The sequence below is a fragment of the Typopeltis vanoorti genome, chromosome 2 (genome assembly GCF_054136105.1).
Source record: "Typopeltis vanoorti isolate ZY-2024b chromosome 2, IOZ_Tvanoo_1.0, whole genome shotgun sequence".
Taxonomy (NCBI): domain Eukaryota; kingdom Metazoa; phylum Arthropoda; class Arachnida; order Uropygi; family Thelyphonidae; genus Typopeltis; species Typopeltis vanoorti.
Window position 1 is genome coordinate 137,307,112 of NC_143550.1, and position 26,050 is coordinate 137,333,161.

Genomic DNA, 26,050 nt, shown 5'->3' on the forward strand with positions numbered 1-26,050 from the left:
TGACACTGTCAGCATCCAGGAATGCATTAGCAGAGCTAATCTCAGGTGGTATGGTCACTTAATCAGAATGGACGAGGAAAGATTAGCAAAACAAGTGTTCTCTGTCAGGTTGGCAGGAAAATATCCCAGAGGAAGACAAGATATAGGTGGATTGATACAGTACAGTGCCTTAGACGATAGAAATATAAGATCTGATAATGTTGGAGTCTTGACAAGTAACAGACTGATTTGGAGGAAAATTGTAGATAGGAAGTTAGTAATGATGTAAATTTTTCATGTAGTACTATCATATCTTGTACACCCCTTGAGGGTACATGTCAGGAATTTGATGATGATGATGTAATTCCTATTTTCTTATTGTGGCTGAGATCCATAGTTGCAACCACATGCATGCACAGATGAAAAGTGCATTTCATTTGTTTCAAATTATATTTAAATTAATTTTCCATTCAGGGTTTTCATCGGATATTCTGCACAAGTAATTAATAGTGTGTGTGTGTGTGTGTGTGTTTTCCAATCCATTAATGATTGGGAAATTTTTTTTTTAAATACAAAAGGTACTTACACTTTTGCTCATGGGTAGACTTGTACCAAATACCATCTCTGTTTTGGATATCATTTTTAAGTTCACCATCCACAACAAATGCGAGTGCCTTGTTCCAGTCACCAGTATTCTTCAACTCTAAGATCACTTGAAGCACCTCAATGAAGGATAAACGGCTTCTTCCACCCCAACTACTGGAATATTAAGTTTATACAATGAGATAAAATAAGATAAATAATAACAGTTTTGAAAAAAAAAAAAAAAAAAACTAAAAAAATGGCATCTGCATGACTAAGAAAAATTACTATGAGGCACAACAGGAAAATAAGAAAAAAGATTGATTTTTTTAAATATAATTTTAATATTTTTCAAAAGTATCTTTAGATAATACTTCATAGTGTAGAAAAATTGAAACGTAGCATAAGACTTCAAATCTGCATATGCATATAAATAGTCCCCAGCTGTAGTTGAAAAGGATAACTTGTTTGGGAACATGGGGGGAAAATGTTGATGTATTTTTTTTTTTTTTTTAAATATCCAGTAAAAATATAATGAACTGCCAAAACATTTGAAAAGGATGCAGACAGCTTTGTGATTACAGAATATCAATATGCCCAATGACTTCTGGAGTAGATGGCTGAGCATCTAATAGAATTCAATACAACATTAGCTGACATGATTTGAAAAAAAAGAAATCATTCCCCAAAATCTAGAAGTGACTTTACACTTTACAGAAGTGGCAAACACCCATTGAGTTAAATACCAGATATAAAGCATAATATTGTTCACAATGTGCTGGAGTAACATAAAATTTACTTGTGTTGGGTACCAAGGAAGGTGATGGAAAATCACCAAGCAGATTGAGTGAGATGTATAGGCAAATTACTTCAATGCATGTGCAAAGAATCATTATGGATAAATTTAACTACAAAGATGGATTAGAATAAGGCACTAAGAAGAAAACAAAATTTATAGTATTACTCAGCAATAATTACCTCAAATAATACATGACAGAGAGGATTTCAGGTTTAAGAGCATTAAATCTAGTTAAAGTAACAAGAGAATGTGACCATGTCATTTTGCCTTAGGTATGGCTTTATATGGAGTTTTTAGTTAAGAAAGGAAATATGTGAAAAAATGAAGCAGATAATTATGACAAAATTAGAACACCTTCGGGCAATTATGGCATCAAAATATCAAGAGGAAGAAGCCAGCAGTCCACAGGAAATGATGAAAGGGATAAGTGAGGAAGGCAGTGTTGGACTAATTCCTGGAGTTAGAAAGGGGGGAAAAAACATGCAGGAGTTAAATGAATATGTTAAAACATTCAGTAGAAGCTACATATAAAGAAAACATTACAGAACGAATAAGGAAAAGCATAATGACAAGCTTATGAGAATTACAAAATACTGGTTACAATTCTGACAGACATCACAAGAAACACAAAATTAGATTATGAGAGCAGATTTGCTGAATAGACCCAAAAGGAATCTTTTAAAAATTTTAAACATATTTTTAGATTAAACTTACTGAGAAATTATATCCTTGCTTAACCCATCCAAATGCATGCAAAGTTTGCACATGAAGTATCTTCACAACTAGGCTACCGTTTTTTATATTGATCCTATACATAAGAGGCTATATATAGAGGCAGATGACATATCATTTGTTTTAGTATCCCATAATGCAAAGCACACTTCCTTTTGGTCATGCATAATACTATGCATTATGGGGAGGGTCACCACCTAGACTGGTTCTGACTTTTATTGAGATACTGTTAAACTGCAAGAAGTATCTCTCTCCAAAAACTCTTTGGCAGTGTTGGCAAATGATGTGAAGTCATCAGCCTTTATATACCAGTTGTGAAGATACTTCATTGGCAAACTTGGTGTGCACACTTCTGAACAGGTGTTATAGGATATGTAGAAGATATGGATGTGAGTTTTTAGATGGGTGGGGTGTGTTTGATGGCAGAAAAGATTTGTATAAGAATGATGGCCTACACTTGAATTCATATGGCATCAGAAACCTGGAGAAATTACTTCTTGGTAGGAAACCCAATGCAGAGAGTCAGGGAAACTAGATCATCAAGGGAGGAATAGGAAAAATGTGTGTGAAAGTTCGACTATGGTATACAAACATGATAAAGATATGAATGCCTTTGAACATGGTTATGTATGTGGCAAAGGAGTGGAAAAATATGATTTGGGTTTGGACGTTTTAAGTATGTCTGGAGAGGGAAAAGAGAAAATTCTAGAACAAGACCAAATAGATTGCACATTTAATTATAAGAATAGGCTCAGTCGTAATTTATTATGTTTATACACAAATGCCAGGGGCATTAGAAACAAAGGGGTTGAGTTTGTTGCTTTATTGAGTACGATGTGGCCTAAGATTGTTGGCATTAGTGAAACCTGGCTATCAGAATCAGATATGGTAAGTGGGATCGAGTGTAATGGATATACTATTTTTAGGAATGACAGAAAAGATAGGAGACTAGGAGGAGTGTTACTAATGATATCCGATGACTTAAGTGCTTTTAGGTAGAAATACAAGAAAACAATGATGGTAAAATGTCCCATGTAGTGATAAGTTTGAGTCTATCTGGTGTGAAGTGGAGGTTAACAGAATGAAATATACGGTGGGTGTTGCTACAGATCTGGTAGGTCAGGTGTAGGGGATGAAGAAATGCATCGCCAATTTTCCAAACATTGACTGGGTAGAAGACAAATCTCATGATAAGAAAGAACAGGAATTTATTGAATTGTTGTGAGACAACTTTCTCAAGAAGCATGTGAAAGAAGGAACTCGAGGTGAAAGAGTGTTGGATTTGCTCATGGAGTCAGAAGGGATCTCTGTCAAGAATATGGCTATTTTACCACTAATTGGTGAAAGTATTTGCTTGTATTGAAACTCTGATTAAAACAGGTTACATGCTGAACTACAAATCAGGAAATTATAATCAACTTAGAAGAATACTATCTTTGGTCCCATAGCATCAGTTACTGAATGGAAAAAATGTCAGCAATGCATGGGAATCTTTGAAAAAGTGCTTGAATGAGGCAGCATCTCAATGTATCCCTAGTGTTTGAAGAATAAATAGGTTGGGAGTGAAATGGATGTGCAGCCTTATTAAGCAAGCGATCCACAAGAAGAAGATGATGTGGAAAGAATATCATGAGAATAAGAGTGAGAGGAGTTATGAAATATATAAAGCTCAGGCCAGAAAAGTAACGAGTATTGTGAAAAAAACTAAAACGGAGTATGAAAAAAAATTGGCCATGCAAGCTAAAGGCAATCCAAACGAATTTTATCGTTGTGCCATAAGCAAAAGAAAGAATGAATGTGGAAGAATAACTTTATTGAATGCAGATGGTACACAAGTGTCGGAAGCTAAGGAGATTGCTCAGTTAATGAGTGCTCACTTTGCTAAGCTATATCAACCAGGTGTATGTAGCATGGTGCACAGTGCTACTGCTATGTTGGATGAAGAGTTAGAGGTTCATGAAAATGAGGTTGAAGAGCTCTTGCATAACCTGGATAAGAATTTGTCAATAGGGGCAGATGGAATATCAGCCTGTCTGCTAAAGGAATGTTCAGCTGACTTGGCTAGGCCTTTCACACATTTGTATAACTTGAGTCTCAGCTCAGGAATGATACCACAGGAATGGAATAATAATATGATAGTTCCATTGCACAAGGGTGATGAAAAAACTGATGTGTCTAACTACCAACCTATTAGTATCACTGATGTGGTAGTGAAGATTTTAGAGAAGTTGGTAAGAACTCGCATACAGAAATGGGTAGACAGGCATTTTATACTCTGCAGGGAACAGCATGAGTTTACTAAAGGAAGGTCATGTTTTAGTAATTTTCTCACATTTTTTAACAACGTTATGGCCGAGTTGGATAAAGGGAATGGATACACTATGATAATGTTGGATTTTTCTAAGGCATTTGATAGGATACCACACGACAGGCTGTTAAGTAAATTGGAGAATATGGAATTGGAATATAATCTATTGACTTAGATCAGGAGATGGTTGACAGAAAGATATCAAAAAGTGGTATACAGTGGGTGAATCTGCCAGATTTAAGGTAACCAGTGGCGTACCTCAGGGTTCAGTCCTTGGGCTATTATTGTTCAACCTATACATTAATGACATCAAGCAGGGTCTATCATCAGATTTGAAATTATTTGCTAATGATGATGTGAAGATAGGCAGGGCAATCAAGGATGTTACAGACATTCGGCAATTACAAAATGATTTGAATAGACTGGAAATCTGAGCAAACAAAAATGGCTGTCAATTTGATGTTAGTAAGTGTAAAGTTTATGAACTTTGGCGTGATTAGAGTTCCAGCAGCATATTATATTACTATTACTATTATTACTATTATTACGGGCAACTCCAGGGAGTCATTGGACTCATCGAGGGAGGCCCCAAATCATATTCATCACAACTATTTGACATTCATACAGTATCTATCATACCTCGCCTTAAACTCATTCACTGTCACAGCATCCACCACAGACTCAGGGAGCGCATTCCACTCATTCACTACTCTAAAAGTAAAGAACCCAGCTCTAACACCTTTACTAACCACTAGCGGGGTTATGCTACAAGAAAGTGAAGAGGCAAGGGATCTTGGTGTATTGGTGGATAAGAATTTAAAGTTCAAAGGTCACATAGCAAAAGTTGCAAATACAACTCAAAGGATAATTGCTATGTTGAAGCGAACCTTGACATGTAAGGATAAGGAAGTAGTAATTTTGCTTCTTTATAAGGTTTTCATAAGACCACACCTGGATTACTATGTGCAGATTTGGTCTCCCGGGTTCCAAAGGGATAAAGAAGTGGAAAGGGTGCAAAGAAGAGTTACAAAGATTATATCCGGATTATGGGATTTAGATTATGAGGACAGATTGCGAGTATGTGAATTGCAGACTCTGGTTAACAGGAGAAAGAGTGGTGAGAGAGCAGTGAGTGAGTGTAATAATTTTCCCTTAGGGGTAGTGAGTGCATCTAATGTAAATGAATTTAAGGGAAGGTATAATAGCTGGGTTGGGTAATTTACAGCCTCCCTCGATGAGTCCTTGACTCCCTGGAGATCTCAGATAATAATAATAATAATAATCATCTTGAAATTTTTTGTTTTATGGAAGGTGGGTAGAGAATATGGAGATATCCATGGAAGTTGAATTAGTTTGCTGTAAAGAAAGGAGTAAGAGATAGATTTTTCTCTCACAGAGCAGTGGGTGAGTGCAACAGTTTGTGTGTTGATGTGGTGAACGCATCTAGTATGCATGAGTTTAAGAGAAGTTACGACAGCTGGTATGGTGATGAATAGCCTTCCTTGATGCTCCCTGCAGTTCTCAGATAATAATAATAAAGTATTAAAAAATATAATTTCTTAGCAAGTTTAATTTAATTTGTATCCAAATGAAAAAAAAAAAAAAATGTCCACAAATAATGTTGGAAGTCACTCTAATCATTGTCTTCCAAAATTATTTGTGGACATTTTTTTTGACTAAGTGATGACAGTTGACCAGCAATGAATAAGGCATATTATATAAGCTATTTTTATTCAATTGTACTCAAGATAGCACTTACTTGAGATACTTTTCCAAAGGGAGTCTTGCAGTACGTATATTTTCTTTTTTACTCTTTAACAGTGAACGTGGCTGAGAATCTGATTTGTCTACAAATGCACCTGACCAATATAAAAGAACAAATTAAAAATATTGATAAAAACCCTAACAAAATATAACACTAGTAAAATTCACAAAACACACCCAGAAATTAAGAATATATGTGAGAGACCATAAATATACCAATCATCTTCCATTTAAGATTTGGTTGACTAAATCCCAAATTGCCAGATAGATACCCAACAGGGTGTACCACAAGGAAGTGAGGATTGTACATCAGGTCAGAAGCTCTGGTTGGTTCTCTGCATTCCCGAAGAGGCCATGTGGAAGTTTCCCAGCCTTGACCCTTAAGTACCAAAGACTGGAGACCAGAGATATGACAGTTCTGAGAAAGATTGGTAAACTGAACAGATGGCAACAATGGCAGTATCATATTAAGGATGAAGATATTAGGAAAGAATGTGATACTGTAAGTATTGAGGAATGTGTTAGCAGAACTAATCTCAACTGATATGGCCACTTAAACAGAATGGAATGATTAGCTAAAGGATGCAGGAAAAACACCCAGAGGAAGACCAAGATATAGATGGGTTGATACAGTAAAAAGCACCTTAAAGGACAGAAATTTAAGATCTGATAATATTGGAGTCTTGATGAATAACAAATTAATTTAGGAAAATTGTTGATTGGAAGTTAGTATTAGTGTAACTTTCCATGTAGTACAATCATAAGATCTCTTACATCCCCCCCTGAGGTTATATGTCAGGAATTTGATGATGATGATTCACAGGAAGCACTGCTTTACACACACACACATATATATATATATATATATATATTAATATCATCATAAAGCTAATTACAGATATATGACTATATTGGTCAGTTCTGGTCTCATTATCCATCTAATATCCTTTTTTGAAGTCTACCCAGCCTTCTTTTTCCAGCTGGTTTATATTATATATATATATATATATATATATATATATATATATATATATATATATGTGTGAATCTGTGTGCTGTATATTCAAATTATGTTTGAATGTTCAAAGTTTTTTCGCTTGGTTATACTATAAATTAAAGATGGCAATAAATTATATTCTTGGTTTCATCCTTTATCCAAGTGTAAGCAAACAAAGTTTTGCATGTGAAGTAATTAGCCTTTAATGACTTCACATCAATTGCCTTAGTATCCGATAATGCAATGCACATACCCTTACGAACATGTATAATGCTATGCATTATGGGAAGGATGGCCACTACCCAGACCAGTTTCAACTATTATTGAGGTCTCATTAGTAAGAACCAGATCCAAAAGTGATACCAAGGTTGAATGCAGAAATCATATTGCCATATACAAGTAGTTGAAAGGAGTGACATCTTATTATCAAAATACTCTGGATTAGAGATAGATGTTGAACGTTTTTTTTTTTTTTTCACTTGGTTATACTATAAATTAAAGATGCCAAGAAATTATACTCCTGGTTAGGCAATTGACATGAAGTCATTAGCCTCAATATACAAATAGCCGAGACGTGAAATTACTTCACGCACAAACTTTGTTTGCTTACACTTGGATAAAGGATTGAAACCAAGAATATAATTTCTTGTCTTTTTGTCAATAAATTTGTTAATTTATTGACAAAAAATTATCTTCTTCTTCAACCTTTTTGTTCTGTCCACTGCTGGACGAAGGTCTCCCCCATGATTTTCCAGATCACTCGGTTTTCTGCCTCTCCCATCCATCTCACTCCTGAAATTTGTTCCAGTTCATCCTTCCACTTTCTTCTCGGTCTTCCTCTTTGTCGTGCTCCATCTATTGGTCTCCACTCTGTTGTTTTTCCAGTCCATCTCCTATCACTGCATCTGGCAATATGGCCAGCCCATCTCCACTTAGTCTGTTTAATGTATTTTACAATATCCTGTTTGAGATTTTATCCAGGTATTTGTTTTCCTATCTCTTAATGTTATTTTTAGCATACTTCTTTCCATGCGATGTTGTGTTGTTCTCAGCTTTTTGTTTAGGGTTTCTGTTAAAGTCCATGTTTCTCCTCCGTATGTTAGGACAGGAAGTATGCACTGGTCGAAAGCTTTCCTTTTTAGACTCATAGGGATGTCACTTCTGAATGTCTCTCATTTTCCCTTAATAAGCCATCCATCCAAGGTGAATTCTTTGTTCAATCTCTTTTCTTTGGAACTCCTAAAAGGATAACAATTGGCCCAAATATACACATGACGTAACTTGTTCTATTTCATGGTTTTCAACTTTGACAGTTCTATGGTTAATATATTTATTCATCATTATTTTTGTTTTTTCTCTATTTATTTTTAATCCAATTACTCTGGATTAAAGGAGGCTTCATTTAGCATTTCTTCCAGACCTTCAAGATTATCTGCAATTAGGACAATATCATCTGCAAATTTCAGATGATGCAACCTTTCTCCAGTTATGTTTATTCCTTTTGTTTCCCAATCAAGGCTTCTAAAGACTTCCTCTAGTGCAGCTGTAAATAATTTGGGAGATGTGGTGTTGCCTTGCCGGATGCCTTTTTGTATTGGGAAATTTTCATTGTTTTTATATAATGTAATTACAGAAGTTGCATTATTGTAAATATGTTTTAGTGTTTCAATATATGGAATATACTGAAACACTAAAGTCTCAGTTCCCTGGGTTTCAAGTGCTTTTAGTGTTGCAGATGTTTTAACTGAATCAAATGCTTTTTTGTAATCTATATAGGCCAGACATAAGGGTTTATTGTATTCAATTGATTTTTCAATGAGCTGTCTTAATGTGTGAATATGGTCCAAAGTATTGTAATTCTTTCTAAATCCAGCTTGTTCACGGGATTGCATTCCCTCTAGTTTAGATTTTATTCCATTATTTATAATTTTTGTGAAAACTTTATAATGGTGGGGAGTAGGCTTATTGATCTGTAGTTTTTAATTTCTTCCTTATTGCCCTTTTTAAAAATTAATATTAGAAGTGAATTGTTCCAATTTTTTGGAATTTTTCTCTGTATTAGGCATTTATTAAAGAGTCTAGTCTAGTCAGATGTTTGATGCAAGGGCTTCCTCCCAGTTTTAAGAAGTCTACCATAATTCCATCTTCTCCTGAGGCCTTTCCATTCTTCATTTTTTCGCAGTGCCATTTCCACTTCGCCTTGTAAGACCTCAGGGGCATCATGTTCTTCCTCACTCGAATTATCCATAGATGATTTTTAGATATCATGGTCTTTGTCTTCATAGAGTTCAGTATAAAATTCCTGAATTCTTTTGATTATTGCATCTCTATTATTTATAAGTTTCAGAAGGGTAACAAGTGTGGTAAGAAAAGCAAAAGCAGATTATGAAAGAACATTAGCCATGCAGGCTAAAGAGAATCCCAAACAGTTTTTTCGATATGTTGCAAGTAAAAGAAAAAATGTATACGGCAGATTGATTTTAAAGAATGCCAATGGTAGGGAGGTAACCGAATCAGTTGATATAGTAGAATAACTGAGTGAGCACTTTGCAAGAGTATATCATCCAGGTGGTGACATTGCAGAAATGGAAGAACCAACAGCTTATATGGGAATTGCGGTGAATGAAGTGGAGGTGAATAATCTATCACCAAACCTCAATGTCAATTCATCTGCGGTATTGGATGGTATACCAGCTTGTGTCATACGAGAAGCAGCTAAAGAATTGTCGGTGCCTTTGACCATTTTGTTTAATTTGAGTCTCGGGTCTGGGTTAGTCCCAAGTGGGTGGAAAGAGGGGAAAATAGTTCCACTGCATAAAGGAGGTTCCAAGACTGCTGTTGAAAATTACCAACCGATTAGCATATAAGGAATTGTTGTCAAGGTCTTCGAGAAATTAGTTAGGAGAAAAATACAGGATTGGATAGATGAAAATGGGATGCTGTATGGGGGACAACATGGTTTTGTGAAGGGTAGATTATGCCTCAGTAACTTGCTCACATTTTATAACACAGTGACAGCTGAACTGGATAAGGGTAATGGGTTTACAGTGATTCTACTTGACCTTGCTAAAGCCTTTGATAGGATACCACATGGAATTCTAATTAGTAAACTGCAGCATATGAGAATGGATATAGGGTTGGTGTGATGGATAGGAGGGTGGTTGATGGAGAGATATCAGAGAGTGGTTTATTCAGGAGTAGAGTTCAAAAGACAGCCTGTGACTAGTGGTGTGCCACAGGTTTCTGTTCTTGGACCGCTACTGTTTAATTTGTTCATTAATGATATAGGAAATGATCTGAGCGGAACTGTGCATCTGTTGTGGATGATGCAAAGTTAGGTAGAGCAATAGTGAATGCTCAGGATGTCAAAATTTTGCAGGATGATTTGGATAGTTTGGAGGACTGGGGTAAGGAGAATGGATGTCAATTTAATGTGGAAAAATGTAAGGTTTTGCGTTTTGGGGTGAAAAGATTAGCAGCAGTATATCAGATTGGTGGAACTGTACTCCAGGAGATTGATGAGGCCAGGGGTTTGGGAGTGTTGGTGGATAGGGAGTTGAAGTTTAGGGGACACATCGCAAAAGTGGCAAAATCAGCTCATCAAATCACTTGGTTGCTGAAAAACACTTTAACGAGCAGAGACAAACAGGTTATTGTTCCTCTGTATCGAGCCTTAATAAGATCCCATCTAGACTACTGTGCCCAGATATGAGCACTAGGGTTTCTTCTCGATGGGGAGGAGGTGGAGAGGATCCAGAGACGAGTGACTAAGATAATAGCAGGACTATGGAATGAACCTTATGAGAACAGGTTGAAAATTTGTGGGCTGCAGAAATTGGTTGATAGGAGGAAAAGGGGTGATATGATTGAGACATTCAAATTACTGAAGGGTTTCTATAAGATTAATTCAGAAGATATTTTTGACAATAGGACTGGTAGTGGGAGGACTAGGGGCCATCCATGGAAGCTTGGTAAGAGCGTGATTAGCAACGGTGTTCGAGCTAGATTTTTTAATTGGAGAGTGGTAAATGAGTGGAATAAGCTACCAGAGTCTGTTTTGGATGCCATGACTGTAAATGAGTTCAAGGTGAAGTATGATAGATACTGTATGAATGTTGAATAGTCGTTCTTGACATGATGTTGGGCCTCCTTCGATGAGTCTAAGGACTCCTTGGAGCTACCCTTAATAATAATCATAATAATAAGTTCACCATTTTTTCCTCTTACAGCAGCTATTTCCTTTGTTCCAACTGACAATGTTTGTCTTAGGACCTTCATATTACTATTGTTTTCTACTGTTTCTTTAATTTTCCCAGTACTATATGATCTAAGTTCATGTTTCATCCTTTTACGTATAGTTTTACAAATTTCCGCATATTCTTTTTTATTGGTGTCATTCAAATCTCTTTTCTTATCTCTTCTTTTCTTCATCAGATCTAAGGTTTCTCTTAGTTTTTCCTCTCTTTGGTGCCTTTTTACACCTCCTATTTCTAGTGCACAATTCAAGATAGATTTTGTTAATATTTCATTAGCATCATAGATGGTAATAGCTGTGTTTAGCTCTTTTAGTTCATTTTTGAGTGATTCTCTAAAAATTATATTCTTGTTTTATTGCTTTACCCAAGCTAAACAAACAAAGTTTGCATGTGATGTATCTTCGCTAGTCTACTTGACTTCACATCAATTGTATCATGATCTCACAATTTCAATCTCAATAATCGAAACTGGTCTACCTGGACTAGTTTCAACCATTATTGAGGTGTTAAAGTGTAGCTATACCTCTCCAAAATCTCTGAGTGATCTACAAGATCACTCTAAACTAACTGAGTGACCTTAAAGGATCACTACTAAACTCATTGCTCCTGACCTGAATTACTCCAGGACAGGACACTCATCAGTGGGAGCTAGATCCAGGAAGACACTGAAGCTAAAATCAATGCAGTTCATATATAAAATCATACATTTTCCATATATTAGTAGAAAAATGGTGTATTACCATATAATTAAATACTTGGTATCAGAAAAATTTTTAGAATGTCTTACTTCTAGGTTACAAGGTATATCAGACTTAACAAGAAATTATATTCTTGTTTTACACAAGTGTAAACAAAGTCTGCATGTGAAGTAGATTATATTTCTCAACAAATAATATACTACTTGACCCAGCAGTAAAACTTCCATGAATTGTTGTTTGACCAGATGTTATTTTTGCCTCATACGAATGAAAATTATCTATCCTAAGTACATTCATAAAATAGTGAGATTCAAACTTACAGCCCATTGTTTGTAGAGCAGAAATGCAATCCACATGGCTGACAAGGATGAAAATTTTACTATGCACTGAAAACTTTTCCAAGGCAATAACAAAATTCAGTCAACCATTTAGGTTTCTTTCCTTTTTTAAATGTCTGTTACAACAACACTAATAAAGACTCTCTCTTTCTCTCTCTGAATGTTTTCACTGGCAACAGCATTGTTTGATTTGTGGGTTCATCTTTACGGACCTCTGAAACTTTTATTCGTACACACTTGGTTCAAATCCTGTCAGCAAAGAATCTTTATAAGGACTCTTCATCTGAGATGATTTACCTGGTCTCACATGAAGGTGGTGGCATTTTTACTCCTGGAAAATCAGGTTTTTCACATACAATTAACAGACATAATACACTGGCCTCATTATCTTAATTGTTTCAGCTGTAATCCCAAATAAGAATAACTTTTCATGGAGTGAAAAATAATGCTCAACAATAAAAACTTTTATGAAAATGCTTGAAGATAATACTAACTGAACTGTAGAAAGTATTTTTAACTTGGGTATAGTTATGTTAAAGATACCAAGTAATTTTAAACCTGGTTTTACTCCATTTTTTCCAAGTAAGCAAACAGACAAAATGTCAAGTTTACTTGATATCTTTAACATAACTATACCCAAGTTAAAAATACTTTCTACATCTCTATCTCCTCCTGAGATTTTTATTTAATAAGGTTATAACACCTTATGGCAACTCATTTTGGTAAAATACTTACAAGCTCTGCATTACTAAATCTTGATATTTCTAGCCTGGCTCCCACTGATGAGACCTCAATAAAGGTCGAAACCGGTCTGGGTAGTGGCCTTTTGCCTTTAATACAAAACATCATACATCCCCTTCTTGGAGATGTGTTTTGGCATTAAGGGTAAATATTAAGATTAGTGATCAGAACTTGCTCCACCTCTACCACGAGTTGCCTTGGTCTTGCACTACCTGTGGGATCAGCTAGTCTTGCATATATTGCAGGTGCAAACTTGACATTTTGTCTGTTTGCTTACTTGGAAAAAATGGAGTAAAACCAGGTTTAAAATTACTTGATATCTTTAACATAACTATACCCAAGTTAAAAATACTTTCTACATCTATATCTCCTCCTGAGATTTTTATTTAATAAGGTTATAACACCTTATGGCAACTCGTTTTGGTAAAATACTTACAAGCTCTGCATTACAAAATCTTGGTATTTCTAGCCTGGCTCCCACTGATGAGACCTCAATAAAGGTCGAAACCGGTCTGGGTAGTGGCCTTTTGCCTTTAATACAAAACATCATACATCCCCTTCTTGGAGATGTGTTTTGGTATTAAGGGTAAATATTAAGATTAGTGATCAGAGCTTGCTCCACCTCTACCACGAGTTGCCTTGGTCTTGCACTACCTGTGGGATCAGCTAGTCTTGCATATATTGCAGGCGCAAACTTGACATTTTGTCTGTTTGCTTACTTGGAAAAAATGGAGTAAAACTAGGTTTAAAATTACTTGATATCTTTAACACTAACTGAACTGTTCCACAACCAAGCCTAAACATATGCTACAATATCATAAGACAATCAGTTTGACAAGAATGCTGCAGATTTTGGTGCATGCTTTTTTGCAAGTACTATGTATTGGGGAATAAAAAATAAGTTGAAACCTTTTAATTTGGTCCTATACTGGTTATGATAAATTTAACCAAACAAAACTGCATAAGGGGATGCTGTTGCATCCCCTTAAATCTCAAAAATTCAAAGTTATTATCGTTTTTTTTTCCCCTTTATCAGGCTTTTTGTGTAGTCTATCTCCTTATCATTTTGCAGAGCATATCAAACAAAAGTAACTCAAAGGATTTTCAAGCTAACATTTTTATTTTAATGCTTATAAGAAATGCTGTATTTCCAAGATACAGCTTCTGTAGCTGCAGCAATATGCCAACAAGCAAAGCAGATACACAACTTGATGAATCATGTGATTGTAAACAACCAGTCTTACATGCAAGACATGACTGGAGTTGCATTCAAAGTAAAAGGTTTACACTGAGAAAGTGACAGCTGCTATTTGTTTGAGTATGTTTCTAAGTCATATGTGAATGTTCAATGACATGCCCAATGTGTATGCACCATGATATACCTTTCATGTGCTAGGGAAACTTGTTGTTTACATGTGATGAAGTTCATCAAGAGGCATGAGGATATCTTGATCAAAAGTTTCCTGAAAGATAATTTGCTTGGGTGAACCAACTGCAAAGCCTCCTCAGTCACCAAACCCAAAACCTGTGGATTGTTATTTGTGGGGTTTGAAATTTATCTATTTAAAATTACTGGTGTACTCAATCCTGGTGAGGAATGCTGATGAACTGCAGGAATGTTGAACATACCAGCACCGTGATAGACACCAACCAAGAACTTTTCAGTGCATGAAGCTGTTTGAAAAAACCTGCATTCAAATGCAGGTGTTTAAAACTAAGGTAGATAAGGGTAATGAGCAATGGATCAGTGATTTGATGGCCAACTTTCATATCTCTCTTTGCTGGTAAGGGCTGAATATAGGCTTACTATTGTGCATGGAGCAGACACAAGACATATTAGTTCACTGAAGGTTATCACTGGAAATTAACCAAGAATGTAGTTTTAAAAAGTATGAGAACTAGATTTTTTCTTAGAGAGTGGCAAATCAATGGAATGGCTTGCCACACTCTGTTGTGGGTGCCTTGTCAGTGGATGAGTTCAAAGCGAAATATCGTAGATATTGTGAAAATGTTTAGGGCACTAAACATTTTCACTCAGTGATTCTGCATACTCCATGGAAATGCAAAAGTAATAACAATAATATCAAGTACACTGCAACATGAATTGGATTTAATTGAATACTGCACTTTGTGAACTCCATTTTATCACTAAAATATACTTTTTCTTCTTCTTCTTTTTTTTTTTTTTACATCAAATAGTGCCACATTATTAAAAAATTGCTAGCCTCTGTTGGTGAGCAAGTGAGTCCTTGCTTGTAAATCTTTGGGTGATGGATCATTTTCAGAGCCATGAATGACACTACCACCTCACTTAATTATGTTGAAAAAAGAATCCTTTCTAAAGAAACTTCCATTCCTAAAAAAAAAAAGAAAAAAGTTTGCCCTTTTGCCTAAATAGAAATATTTCAGAAATGCTTTAGCTATTAAGATTAAAGAAAAAGAAAAAAAAAAGGTAAATATAATAATTTATTGCTGTTAGAACCATAAATGCGAAAATGGATTCAATTACTCCGTTTCCATTCTTCAAGTTTAAATGAAAAAAAAATCAGACAAATTCAGTTTGGATTCCATACCTATTACATACACTGCCTGAGGATCATAATGTGTTAACACGTCACTTGCATTAGGCGAAAGATACACAATACTAGACTGAGGAAATATATCTAAGTAGCTATTTTCGCTAGCTGTAATGAACCAATTATTAAAATCTGGTATGCACTCCTCCATATAAAGTGAAAGTAACGTATCAGGTTTTAAATTGCATATATGCAAATCAAACGGAACAGGATTTGATCTATTACGGGAACAGAGTTTTCTAAATTGCCAGGCACATTCTTTGCATTCTTTCCAAGACATATGCTGATCATAATCCATATCAACAACAAATTGCTGGCCAAACAGTTTTGCATGCGATAGCCTATAATTATAGAAATTAACCTTTGATGATGGCTTTATTCTTAAGAACAAAGAATTGTTCCATAATCCATGATAAACGATGTTAGGAAAACTTCTTTCTTGAACAGATTGAACGAATAGTTGTTTTTCACGTTTCCGCTCACATTCTCTCTTCCATAAAAAATTGAAGTAGTTTGTTCTAGCTGTCTTTGTATTCAATGCCAATAATTCTACCATATCATCTACTGTTAGTTTCGATGGTACATATCGGCCACTTCTATTATTTTTTTTGTACTCATTGCATATGCGTTTCACTTTGTTCTTGTCATCAACATTATCAACAAACAGCTCCTGAAACTGGGAAGCACGTGCAACGTACTTCTTGTTAGACAAAAACTTAGTGGTAAAAATAAATCGGTGAAAGTATATTGAACATTTTGTGTTTAAAAATTTGTTACGGGTGCTATTCATAAATAAAAATAAAATGCAATCCTTTGATATTTGCAACATCTTCAAAATCTTCTACACAATCATCACAAAAGTTACAACTTCCACGCTGCAACTTCACCCACGGCTTTATTTAATATAAAATTTCCCTACGTGTATCAAAAATTCCCTGTAATTTTTTTAGGATCATCCAATTAAATATTTAGTAATTATTATTATTATTATTATTATTATTATTATTTAGTAATAATTTACTAATTCATTAATAATTTACTAATTCATTAATATATTTGTCCAAATACGAGAACAACAATTTTTTTTTTAAATTTTTAGGGCACCACATAAAACACAAGAAACAAAAAAGGTTTACTGATATTTCAAACAGAGGATAACCATCCATGATCAGTGATAACACGTTAAGCAGATTCAAAACCGTTTAGCAAGTGCCGCGCGCGCTATAAGTCTGATACATAGCTAAGTAAACTTAAAATAACAATACACAATTATAATTTCTTTTAAAAAAAAGATTTAGGCTCTAAGACTGAGGTTGCAAATTATAGACCAATCAATATATCTGGAGTGGTGGTTAAGATTTTGGAGAAATTGGTTAAAATTAGAATTCAGAACTGGGTGGACAGCAATATGATACTTTATAAGGGGCAACATGGTTTTGTGAAGGGTAGGTCTTGCCTAAGTAATTTGCTTACTTTCTATAATAAAGTAACAGTGGAGTTGGATAAAGGAAATCCTTACTCAGTGATACTGCTTGATTTTGCAAAGGCTTTTGACAGGATTCCACATGGAACTCTGTTACATAAATTAGAGCAAATGGGTATGGATCCGAAGATGGTGATTTGGATTAAAGGATGGCTGGTGGACAGACATCAAAGAGTGGTTTATGGAGGAACTGAGTCCAGGAAAAGGCAAGTGACTAGTGGTGTACCTCAGGACTCAGTTCTTGGTCCTCTATTGTTTAATTTGCACATCAATGATATTGGAAATACCGTGAATGGAAATATCCACTTGTTTGCTGATGATGCAAATTTGGGAAGAGCGATAATCAATTCAAATGATGTGGATATTTTACAGGATGACTTAAATAGGCTGACGGTATGGACTGAGGTAAATGGCTGTCAGTTCAACTTGGCTAAGTGTAAGGTGATGCACTTCGGGAGGATGACATCGCATGCTGTTTACTATATTAATGCAACTGAACTGCAGGAAGTTGATGAGACAAGAGACTTGGGAGTTATTGTGGACAGAAAACTTAAGTTTAAAGGGCATATTGCAAAGATTGCCAAAACATCACATCAAATTACATGGTTGTTGAGGAACACACTAACAAGCAGGGATAGGGAAGTTATTGTTCCACTCTATAAGTCATTAATAAGGCCGCATTTGGACTATTGTGCACAGATCTGGACGCCAGGATTTCTTGGTGATGCGGAAGTAGTGGACAGGATTCAGAGCTGGGTTACAAAGATTGTTGTAGGTCTGTGGGATGTTCCCTATGAGGATAGATTGATGATCTGTGGGCTGCAAATACTAGCTGATAGACGTAGGAGAGGAGATATGATAGAGGTATTTAAATTGTTAAAGGGATTTTACAGGATTGATACTGATCATATTTTTAAGACCAGTGCAGGATGTGAGAGAACGAGGGGCCATCCCTGGAGATTGTGTAAGTGTGGTTAACAAGGGTGTTAGGACTAGATTTTTTACTTGGAGGGTTGTGAATGGGTGGAATGCTTTGCCAGAGGTAGTTGTGAATGCTTCAACTGTGAATGAATTTAAGGAGAGGTATGACAGGTATTGTGTAAATAATGGTTAGTGTGTCAATATCGGGTCTCCCACGATGAGTCTTTTGACTCCATGGAGGCACCGTTAAAATAATAATAATAATAATAATAATAATAATAATAATAATAACAACAACAACAACAAACTTTTCATGAAAAGCCAAACGGCTATTTTTTTCTGGCGAGGTTGATAAGTTAAGGGGATAAAAATCCCTTATTGTTCGATCTTAGTTTCGCTTACTGGCTGAAAAAACAATAAGGGATTTTTATCCCCTTAACTTAACTTTTCAGTTCATATATTAAGTACATCATAAGCACAACGGTATACGCCCTTAGATTGTAAAAACTATAGTTTACTTTTCTTCATGACGTTGGAAATTTTCATAAGAACAGGTATTATTTCTGGAAAGATTCCCACGTTACTCGTTTAAGTTTTTGTGGTTATTTAGCCTATTTTTGTTTAGGAGTACCCCTTTTTATAATATCATTGACTTTTTACTGAATTTTTAGGGCATTATTGATGTTTTAGGAAGAATAATTCGAACATACCTTTGTAGGGTGTTGCTTGTTGTCTTCTTATTCAGCAGCATCAAGCATATGGTGATATATATACCTGCTATTGAAGTATGACTGAAAGGAAGTGGGGGTTGGAAATATGGAGATAGAGAGAGATGTTGGAGAATTATCAGTGAGGCAAGAGATATGTGAATTTAAAAGAAAAGAAAGGGTTTTCTAAGGGTGGCCATAGAATTTTTTGGAAGGGAAGTGAAAAGATAGAAATTTTTGGAAAAGGAGAAGGATATGATGGGATAAGATCAGGGATGGGAGTAACAGGGTGTCAGCCATTTTGACAGTGCGTCGTCTTCGTAGCTCGTGGGGGAAGCGTAAACTATGTCATGCGAGCTAGGTGTTTTTGTCTTTGGTGTCATAGGCTAAATAGCCACAAAAATAATAATTTCATAAGAACATTTTACAACAGAAGTTGAGTGAGCTGGTCATCTGAAGTGGTAGCAAGTTTTTTCACCCTCTTTCAAAACATGTAAATGACCTGATAACACAATCAACAGACAAAAACATCTTTAGATATGGCGGATTGCAGTTGATCTGCTAACATGAGTATTGGAAGTCCATGAATGTTCCCTGCAATAATAATGATAATAATAATCACAGCGATAACTTCGAAAATGATTTCTAAATTCATCTAAGATCTAAGAACGGCCTGTAGACATATTTCTTGGAAGTTGAAGATTCAAATGCTTAGAGAAAAGAGAGTAAGGTAAGGCTGTACCAGTGAGAATCTGAGAGAGAGAGAGAGAGAGAGAGAGAGAGAGAGAGGAACAGCATTCAACCGAACTACTCTCTTCTATACAGTCTCAAGACTTTTTAGAGAGGTCTTAGGTGCACAACTCCAAATGTGACATCATCATTCCCCATGGAGTCAATGATTCATCACAGAAGGTCCTCCACAGCCCATCGTACTGTGACTTCAATTCACTGTCTCCACACTCACCACATTTCCAGGTGATGCTTTCCAACCACTCTCCATGCAATAAACTTTTTCTCACTCCCTTGCTTACACCATTCTTATATAGCTTCCAAAGATGCTCCTTGTTCTTCCCTAGTCTCTACCAACTCTGAAAAATCTGATCCACATTAATCTAGGAATAATAACTCCTAACCGGGTCATATCCTTCGATCGGATATGACCTGGGTTCGAAGTTCTGTGGAGAGGAACTTTATATCGGCTTTTTCAATTGAAGGTGAGTCAGCCGACATCATACGGAGGTAAAAGGGTTTTTTCTCCTGGAAACTCCAATTTTTCTTCCTGCGTAAAGGCAAATCAGCTATGAGAACACACTCAATATGTTGATGGTAATAATGTCGTCTTTTAGATGATAATTAAGTAGTAGGGATGAGTAATGTGAATATCGTAGTAGAGGAGAGTAAAGTGTCCTCACGCGATACACATTGTGATACCTCGGATGAGTCCAAGGACTCATACGAGGTATCACAACAGTAATAATAATAGTAATTTGTTCATTAACGATACAGGAAAGGATCTGAGAGGAAGTGTTCATTTGTTTGCTGATGATGCAAAGTTGGGTAGAGCAATAATGAGTGCACAGGATGTCAAAATTTTGCAAGATGATTTGGATAGTTTGTAGGACCGGGCTAAGGAGAATAAATGTCAATTTAATGTGGCAAAGTGTAAAGTTATGGAGTGAAAATAGTAGCAGCAGTATATCACATTGGTGGAACTGTACTCCAGGAGAATGACGAGGCCAGGGATTTGGGAGTGTTGGTAGATAGAGAGTTGAAGTTTAGGGGGCACATCGCAAAAGTGGCAAAATCAGCTCATCAAATCACTTGGTTGCTGAAAAACACTTTAACGAGCAGAGACAAAAGGTTATTATTCTTCTGTATCCAGCCTTGATAAGACCACATCTAGACTACTGTACCCAGATTTGGGCACCAAGGTTTCTTCTTGATGGGGAGGAGGTGGAGAGAATCCAGAGACCAGTGACCAAGATAAGAGCAGGACTATGGAATGAACCTTATGAGAACAGGTTGAAAATCTGTGGGCTGCAGAAATTGGTTGATAGGTGGAAAAGGGGTGATATGATTGAGACATTCAAATTACTGAAGGATTTCTATAAGACTAATTCAGAGATATTTTTGAGAATAGGGCTGGTGGTGGGAGGACAAGGGGCCATACATGAAAGCTAGGCCAGAGTGTGGTTAGCAAGGGTGTTAGAGCTAGGGTTTTTATTTGGAGAGTGGTAAATGAGTCGAATAAGCTGCCAGAGTCTGTTGTGGGTGCCATGACTGTGAATGAGTTCAAGACGAGGTATGATAGATACTTTGTGAATGTCGAATAGTTGTCCTTGACATGATGTCAGGGCCTCCCTCGATGAGTTTAAGGACTCCTTAGGGTTTCCCGTAATAATAATAATAATAATAATAATAATAATAATAATAATAATAATAATAATAATAATAATAATTTTTTTAAAGAAACATTTTATTATATCTCAGTATAAATTACATACTATAATAATATTTACAATATTTACAATAAGAATTATACAGAATTTTTGAATTTAGAATATACATAATAATAATAATAATAATAATAATAATAATAATAATAATAATTTATTTATTATTATTTTTTTATGTCTCAGATGAATTGCATACATAGTTGCTGTAGTAATTATATATATATTATATTTATAACGCATTACAAGTGTGTATAACAGATATTTGCAAGTTAGTAATTTTCTTCCTCGAAGCTTAGCTGAGCTTATCTGAGGAAGATAATAGATGACAGAGGGTGGTGGTTTCATAGTTGTGTTCCTATACCGGCCACAAGCCAGGTGTTGATTTTACTGTTTGTTGGTACGTGCTTGGAAGACTTTGACTGCTATTATAGTTTAACTTTTTTCTTCTTTTTTTTGTGCAAATAGGGTTGGATTTAGACATGATGTGTTTGTTTCTTTGTGTTCTTGTAGTGATAGTTTTTGAGAGGGGGGGTTGTCATAGGTTTGTGTGTGTGTGTGCATGTGTGGTGGGGGAGAGAGAAACAGAAATTGCTCTAATTTTCATTCTCGCTATAATATTTATATAGTGCCTGTTTCAACTCTCTGTATGTTCCTAGGTTTCTGTTGTCAAACGGCATCTTGTTTATCATGTCAGGTACGTGGAAGTTTCAGGTGGCTTTGCTGTAGTGATTGTTGTACTTATATGTTATGTAGTTTGTTGATTGGGGTCTTGTTATTTGATATTTTGTTCTGGTCACTCTATATGTTGGGCTGTAGTAGTGTTTTAACATGACTGTGTAGTGGCATAAGTGTTTCACCTTAAATATTTTGTGTTTTGTCCGTGCTTCCTGCATAAGAGTGGTTTGTTCCCAGAATATCAGTTTTATCATTTTATCTTGCAACCATTGTAGCCTGTTAAGTCTGTAGTCTGCACAGAATGCGTATGATATGATTGCATATCTTAAAATGTTTTCACATAATGCTTTATAGATTAGTATTTTTATGTGGGTTGGGGCAATGTCTTTTAATCTGTATAGTTTGCTTGCTATTATCCTAAGCTTGGTATGTAGGTAGTTTGTATGGCTATTCCAACTTTGATAAGCATCGAAGTGAAGTCCAAGATAGCGTGTTGTTTTCACCTGTGTGATGGTTGTGATTTTAGGTTCTGCACTTTGTGAATAGGAGGATGAATGTTTGATAGTGAGATATTTAGTTTCTCTGGGCAGGGTTTGGTGGTTTTTGAATATCATTAGCTTTGTTTTTCCAGGGTTTATATATATGCCGTTTTTGGTTAACCAGTTAATGATTTGATTGATGTCGTGTTGCATATTTTAGTAAGCGATATTTACATTGTTGTGAATGGATACTATGGCCGTGTCGTCTGCATATTGGAAGATTTTACTTTTTAGGGGGTAGTTGGCTTATGTCGTGTGTGTATATGTTAAATATAATGGGAGATAGAACAGCTCCTTGTGGTACTTCACAGGTTACAGTTACATGTACCTCTTTGCTGTATGCTGATCCTATATGTGTCCAATTCCGATATGGGTAAGTTTCGTTAACAAGGTTTTATGTGTTAGTGTGTCAAATGCTTTTGTTAGGTCAATGAATACCACTAATGTTATTCTGTTTTTATCCAATGCGACGTTTATTAGATCTGTGATATCTTCCAGGAGTGTTGCTGTTCCTTTATTTTTTTGAAAGCCATATTGTGTTTTGGGTATGATTTGAAATTTTTCAACTCCACATACCTAGACCTATTATGCAGATAATAGGTCTAGGTATGTGGAGTGTTTCTGATGTACAATGCTCTCCATGATTTGGTTGATTACAGGCAGCGTGGCGATAGGTCTGTAATTACTTATTATGTTTCTTTTTCCTTGTTTGTGTATGGGTGTGATTAATGCAGTCTTCAGTGTTTCAGGTATGTGTCCCGTTTCGAAGATTTTATTTAACAGTTTTTGTATAACTGGAAGTAGGTCGGTTGAGTGTTTCTTGATGTCTTTTGGTCTGATTCCGTCTATCCCCGGTCCTTTGTTTGGATTAATTTGATGAATTGCCAGTGATAGTTCTTCTTTTGTTACTGTGGGGAACCACATCGACTGGGTTGCTCGTGGACCTAGTGGAGAATGTTCGTTTGTGTGAGGAAAGGTTGTTTCTTGTAGCTTTTGGACAGAGTTCACGAAGTGCTGATTAAAGTTGTTTGCCAACTGTTTGAGGGATTTGGGATCGCAGGTAAAGCTGTGTTTTATTGTTTCTGAGGCAGTGGTTCTGTGTATATTGTCCAGCATTTCATTAATCAGGTGCCAGGTTTCCTTTATGTCATTCTGCGCTGTTGTTAATTCGTTGCTGTAATAGTTTCTTTTTGCCGTTCTAATCTGGGTTGTTAGGAGATTCCGTTTTCTTTTGTATTCAGCTTTTAGAGCGATATTGTTCGGCGACTTCTTAAGTTGTTTCCAGAGGGCATCTTTTCTTTGTATGTCTGTTAGTATGTTGTCTGTTATCCATTGATTTTGTTTCGTTTGGGGGCGTATTTTTATTTTCGTTAATGCTTTGTTATATATTTTGTTAAATGCAAGTTCAAGATTATTATATACAGCTTCAGCAGAGTCTAAAGATGCTATCTGCATCCAAGTCTGCTTTTCTGATTTCATCGTTCACTATTGCTTCGTTTACAATGCTATGATACTGTTTTGTAGTCTCAGTGATTTTTACGGGTTCTGGTTCAGTGTGTAACTGCAATGCTGTGAAATAATGGTCTGCTAGTTTGCATGTTATGACGGCTGCTGTGTGGCTGTTTGGAGGGGCCCTTATATTTATATGATCAATGCAGGTTGAGGTTGTTGTGTTTCCGACTATCTCTTCTCGTGTATACGACTGTATGGATGGGGTTATGTTATATGCCGATAATAGGTCTAGGTATTGTTCTGTGTTGTTATTTATGTTCCTAATGTTTATATTAATGTCTCCTATTATTATCAAGTATTTTGAGGTGCCTACTTTCGTGGCTGAAAGCCATCTGTTTAGTTCTTCTAGGAATTTTGTGGTGCTTAAGTTGGGTAGTCTGTATATTGCGTTTAATATCAGGGAGTTTTCTTGTTTGATGTTTTTAATTTCGATGCATATGTTTTCTGCGTATTCTATTTTATAGTTTATTTCTGTTACTTCTAGTTTATGTTTGGTAAATATTATTATACCACCGCCTCCTTTTGTTTGTCTGCAGTGTTTGTGTTGTTGGAAGTGTGGCATTAGGTAGGAGGATGCCTCTTCGTTTGTAGTAGATACTTCAGTCAGTATTAAAATGTCTATTTCGTCTATATCTTCCTTCAGGTAAGCTTGCAGGGTCAGCCAGTATTTTTGAATGCTTCTGATGTTGATGTGGAGAATAGAGAGTCCTTTTTTGGGGATTGTCAGTTGTGTCCATTCTGTTATTGATTTCAGAATGTGGCAATTATCATGTTCCGGGGTGATTACGTCTGCTTGATGGTCTGCATTCATGTTGGTTGGTGTGCTGTTCCTTCTTTACGAGTTGTCAATATTCCTTTCAATGTGACAGCCTGTTGAGGTCATCTACGGATTTTATTTCGATTGGTTTTGCGTCTTGTGTCTTTCTAAGGAATATTTTGCTGTCTCTTATCCATATAAACTGGTAATTGTTTTCTGTTTTTACTTTCCTTGCTTGGTAGAATATTTTCTGATAATATGGCGTAAGGTATTCAGACAAGTATATTGGGATATTGTCGTGGTCTCCTTTCAGAGCCTTTAATACTAGATTTTTAATCCTGCTAGCTTTTATAAGTGTAGTTTTTGTTAGGCTGTTGGTGAGTCGCACTACGACGGGAGAAGGACGGGTATTATTTTCTCTTTTCCTTTTTTGTGGTGACCGATGCACTGACTGGATGTCTCTTGATTCAATGGGAGAGCCGATTTTTTGGCTCTCCCATTTCAAATCAAATCATTTTTTCAAATCAGTAATAATAATAATAATAATAATAATAATAATAATAATAATAATAATAATAATAATAATAATAATAATAATAATAATAATAATAATTATTATTATTATTATTATTATTATTATTATTATTATTATTATTATTATTATTACTGATTTGAAGGCAGATGGTCCTAGATTTTTTTGTCTTTTTATAAATTTGTCGAAGGGAACATTCGTCCAATCTCAATTTGTCCCATCGTTGTCAACTGACTATTATTGTCACCTGGTCAACTAACTAACCTACTACTATGCCAACTGACTAACCTAACCAAACGTGTGAGGGTGGACCATCCAAACTGTTTTGCTCCCTTCTCTTTTATGTTAACTTACTATTATGCCAGCTGTGTCAACTGAATAACCTGACTGACCAATGAGTCAACTAACCTAACGTAACCAAACGTGTGAGGGTGTACCATGCATATTGTCTTGTGCCCTTCTCTTTTGTGTCAACTGACTATTATTAATGAACACAAGTTACTTATAACTCCTTGGACTAATATGAAGAATTGGACAAATAGGACTGTACGAATAAGATTGGGCGAAATGTCCTACTGGACGAGAAAAGTAATAGACGAAATCTTGGGATTGGACAAGATTTCAATTGGATGAAAATAATTGTAAGAAATGCCCTGAAACCTTATTATTACTCCCCCCCCTCGTCCTTCTATCCACTG

General features: G+C 35.7%; 2 protein-coding genes across 3 annotated transcripts in view; one reads left to right on the plus strand and one right to left on the minus strand.

The window, feature by feature from the left end:
- Nucleotides 1–16,646, minus strand: part of LOC150109457 (mitochondrial ribonuclease P protein 1 homolog) — a 33,185-nt gene extending 16,539 nt beyond the window's left edge. The window contains exons 1-3 of the mRNA XM_090408417.1: nt 15,768–16,646; nt 6,160–6,259; nt 566–738 (exon numbers count right to left, since the gene is read on the minus strand). Of these exons, the coding sequence (XP_090264543.1) occupies nt 566–738; nt 6,160–6,259; nt 15,768–16,599 (1,105 nt within the window). The 5' untranslated portion in view covers nt 16,600–16,646. The remainder of the gene's footprint in view (nt 1–565; nt 739–6,159; nt 6,260–15,767) is intronic.
- The window catches only part of LOC150109456 (trafficking kinesin-binding protein 1-like), a 574,911-nt gene that overhangs the window by 26,556 nt on the left and 522,305 nt on the right, over nt 1–26,050 (plus strand). The gene's annotated exons all lie outside the window — the stretch shown is intronic.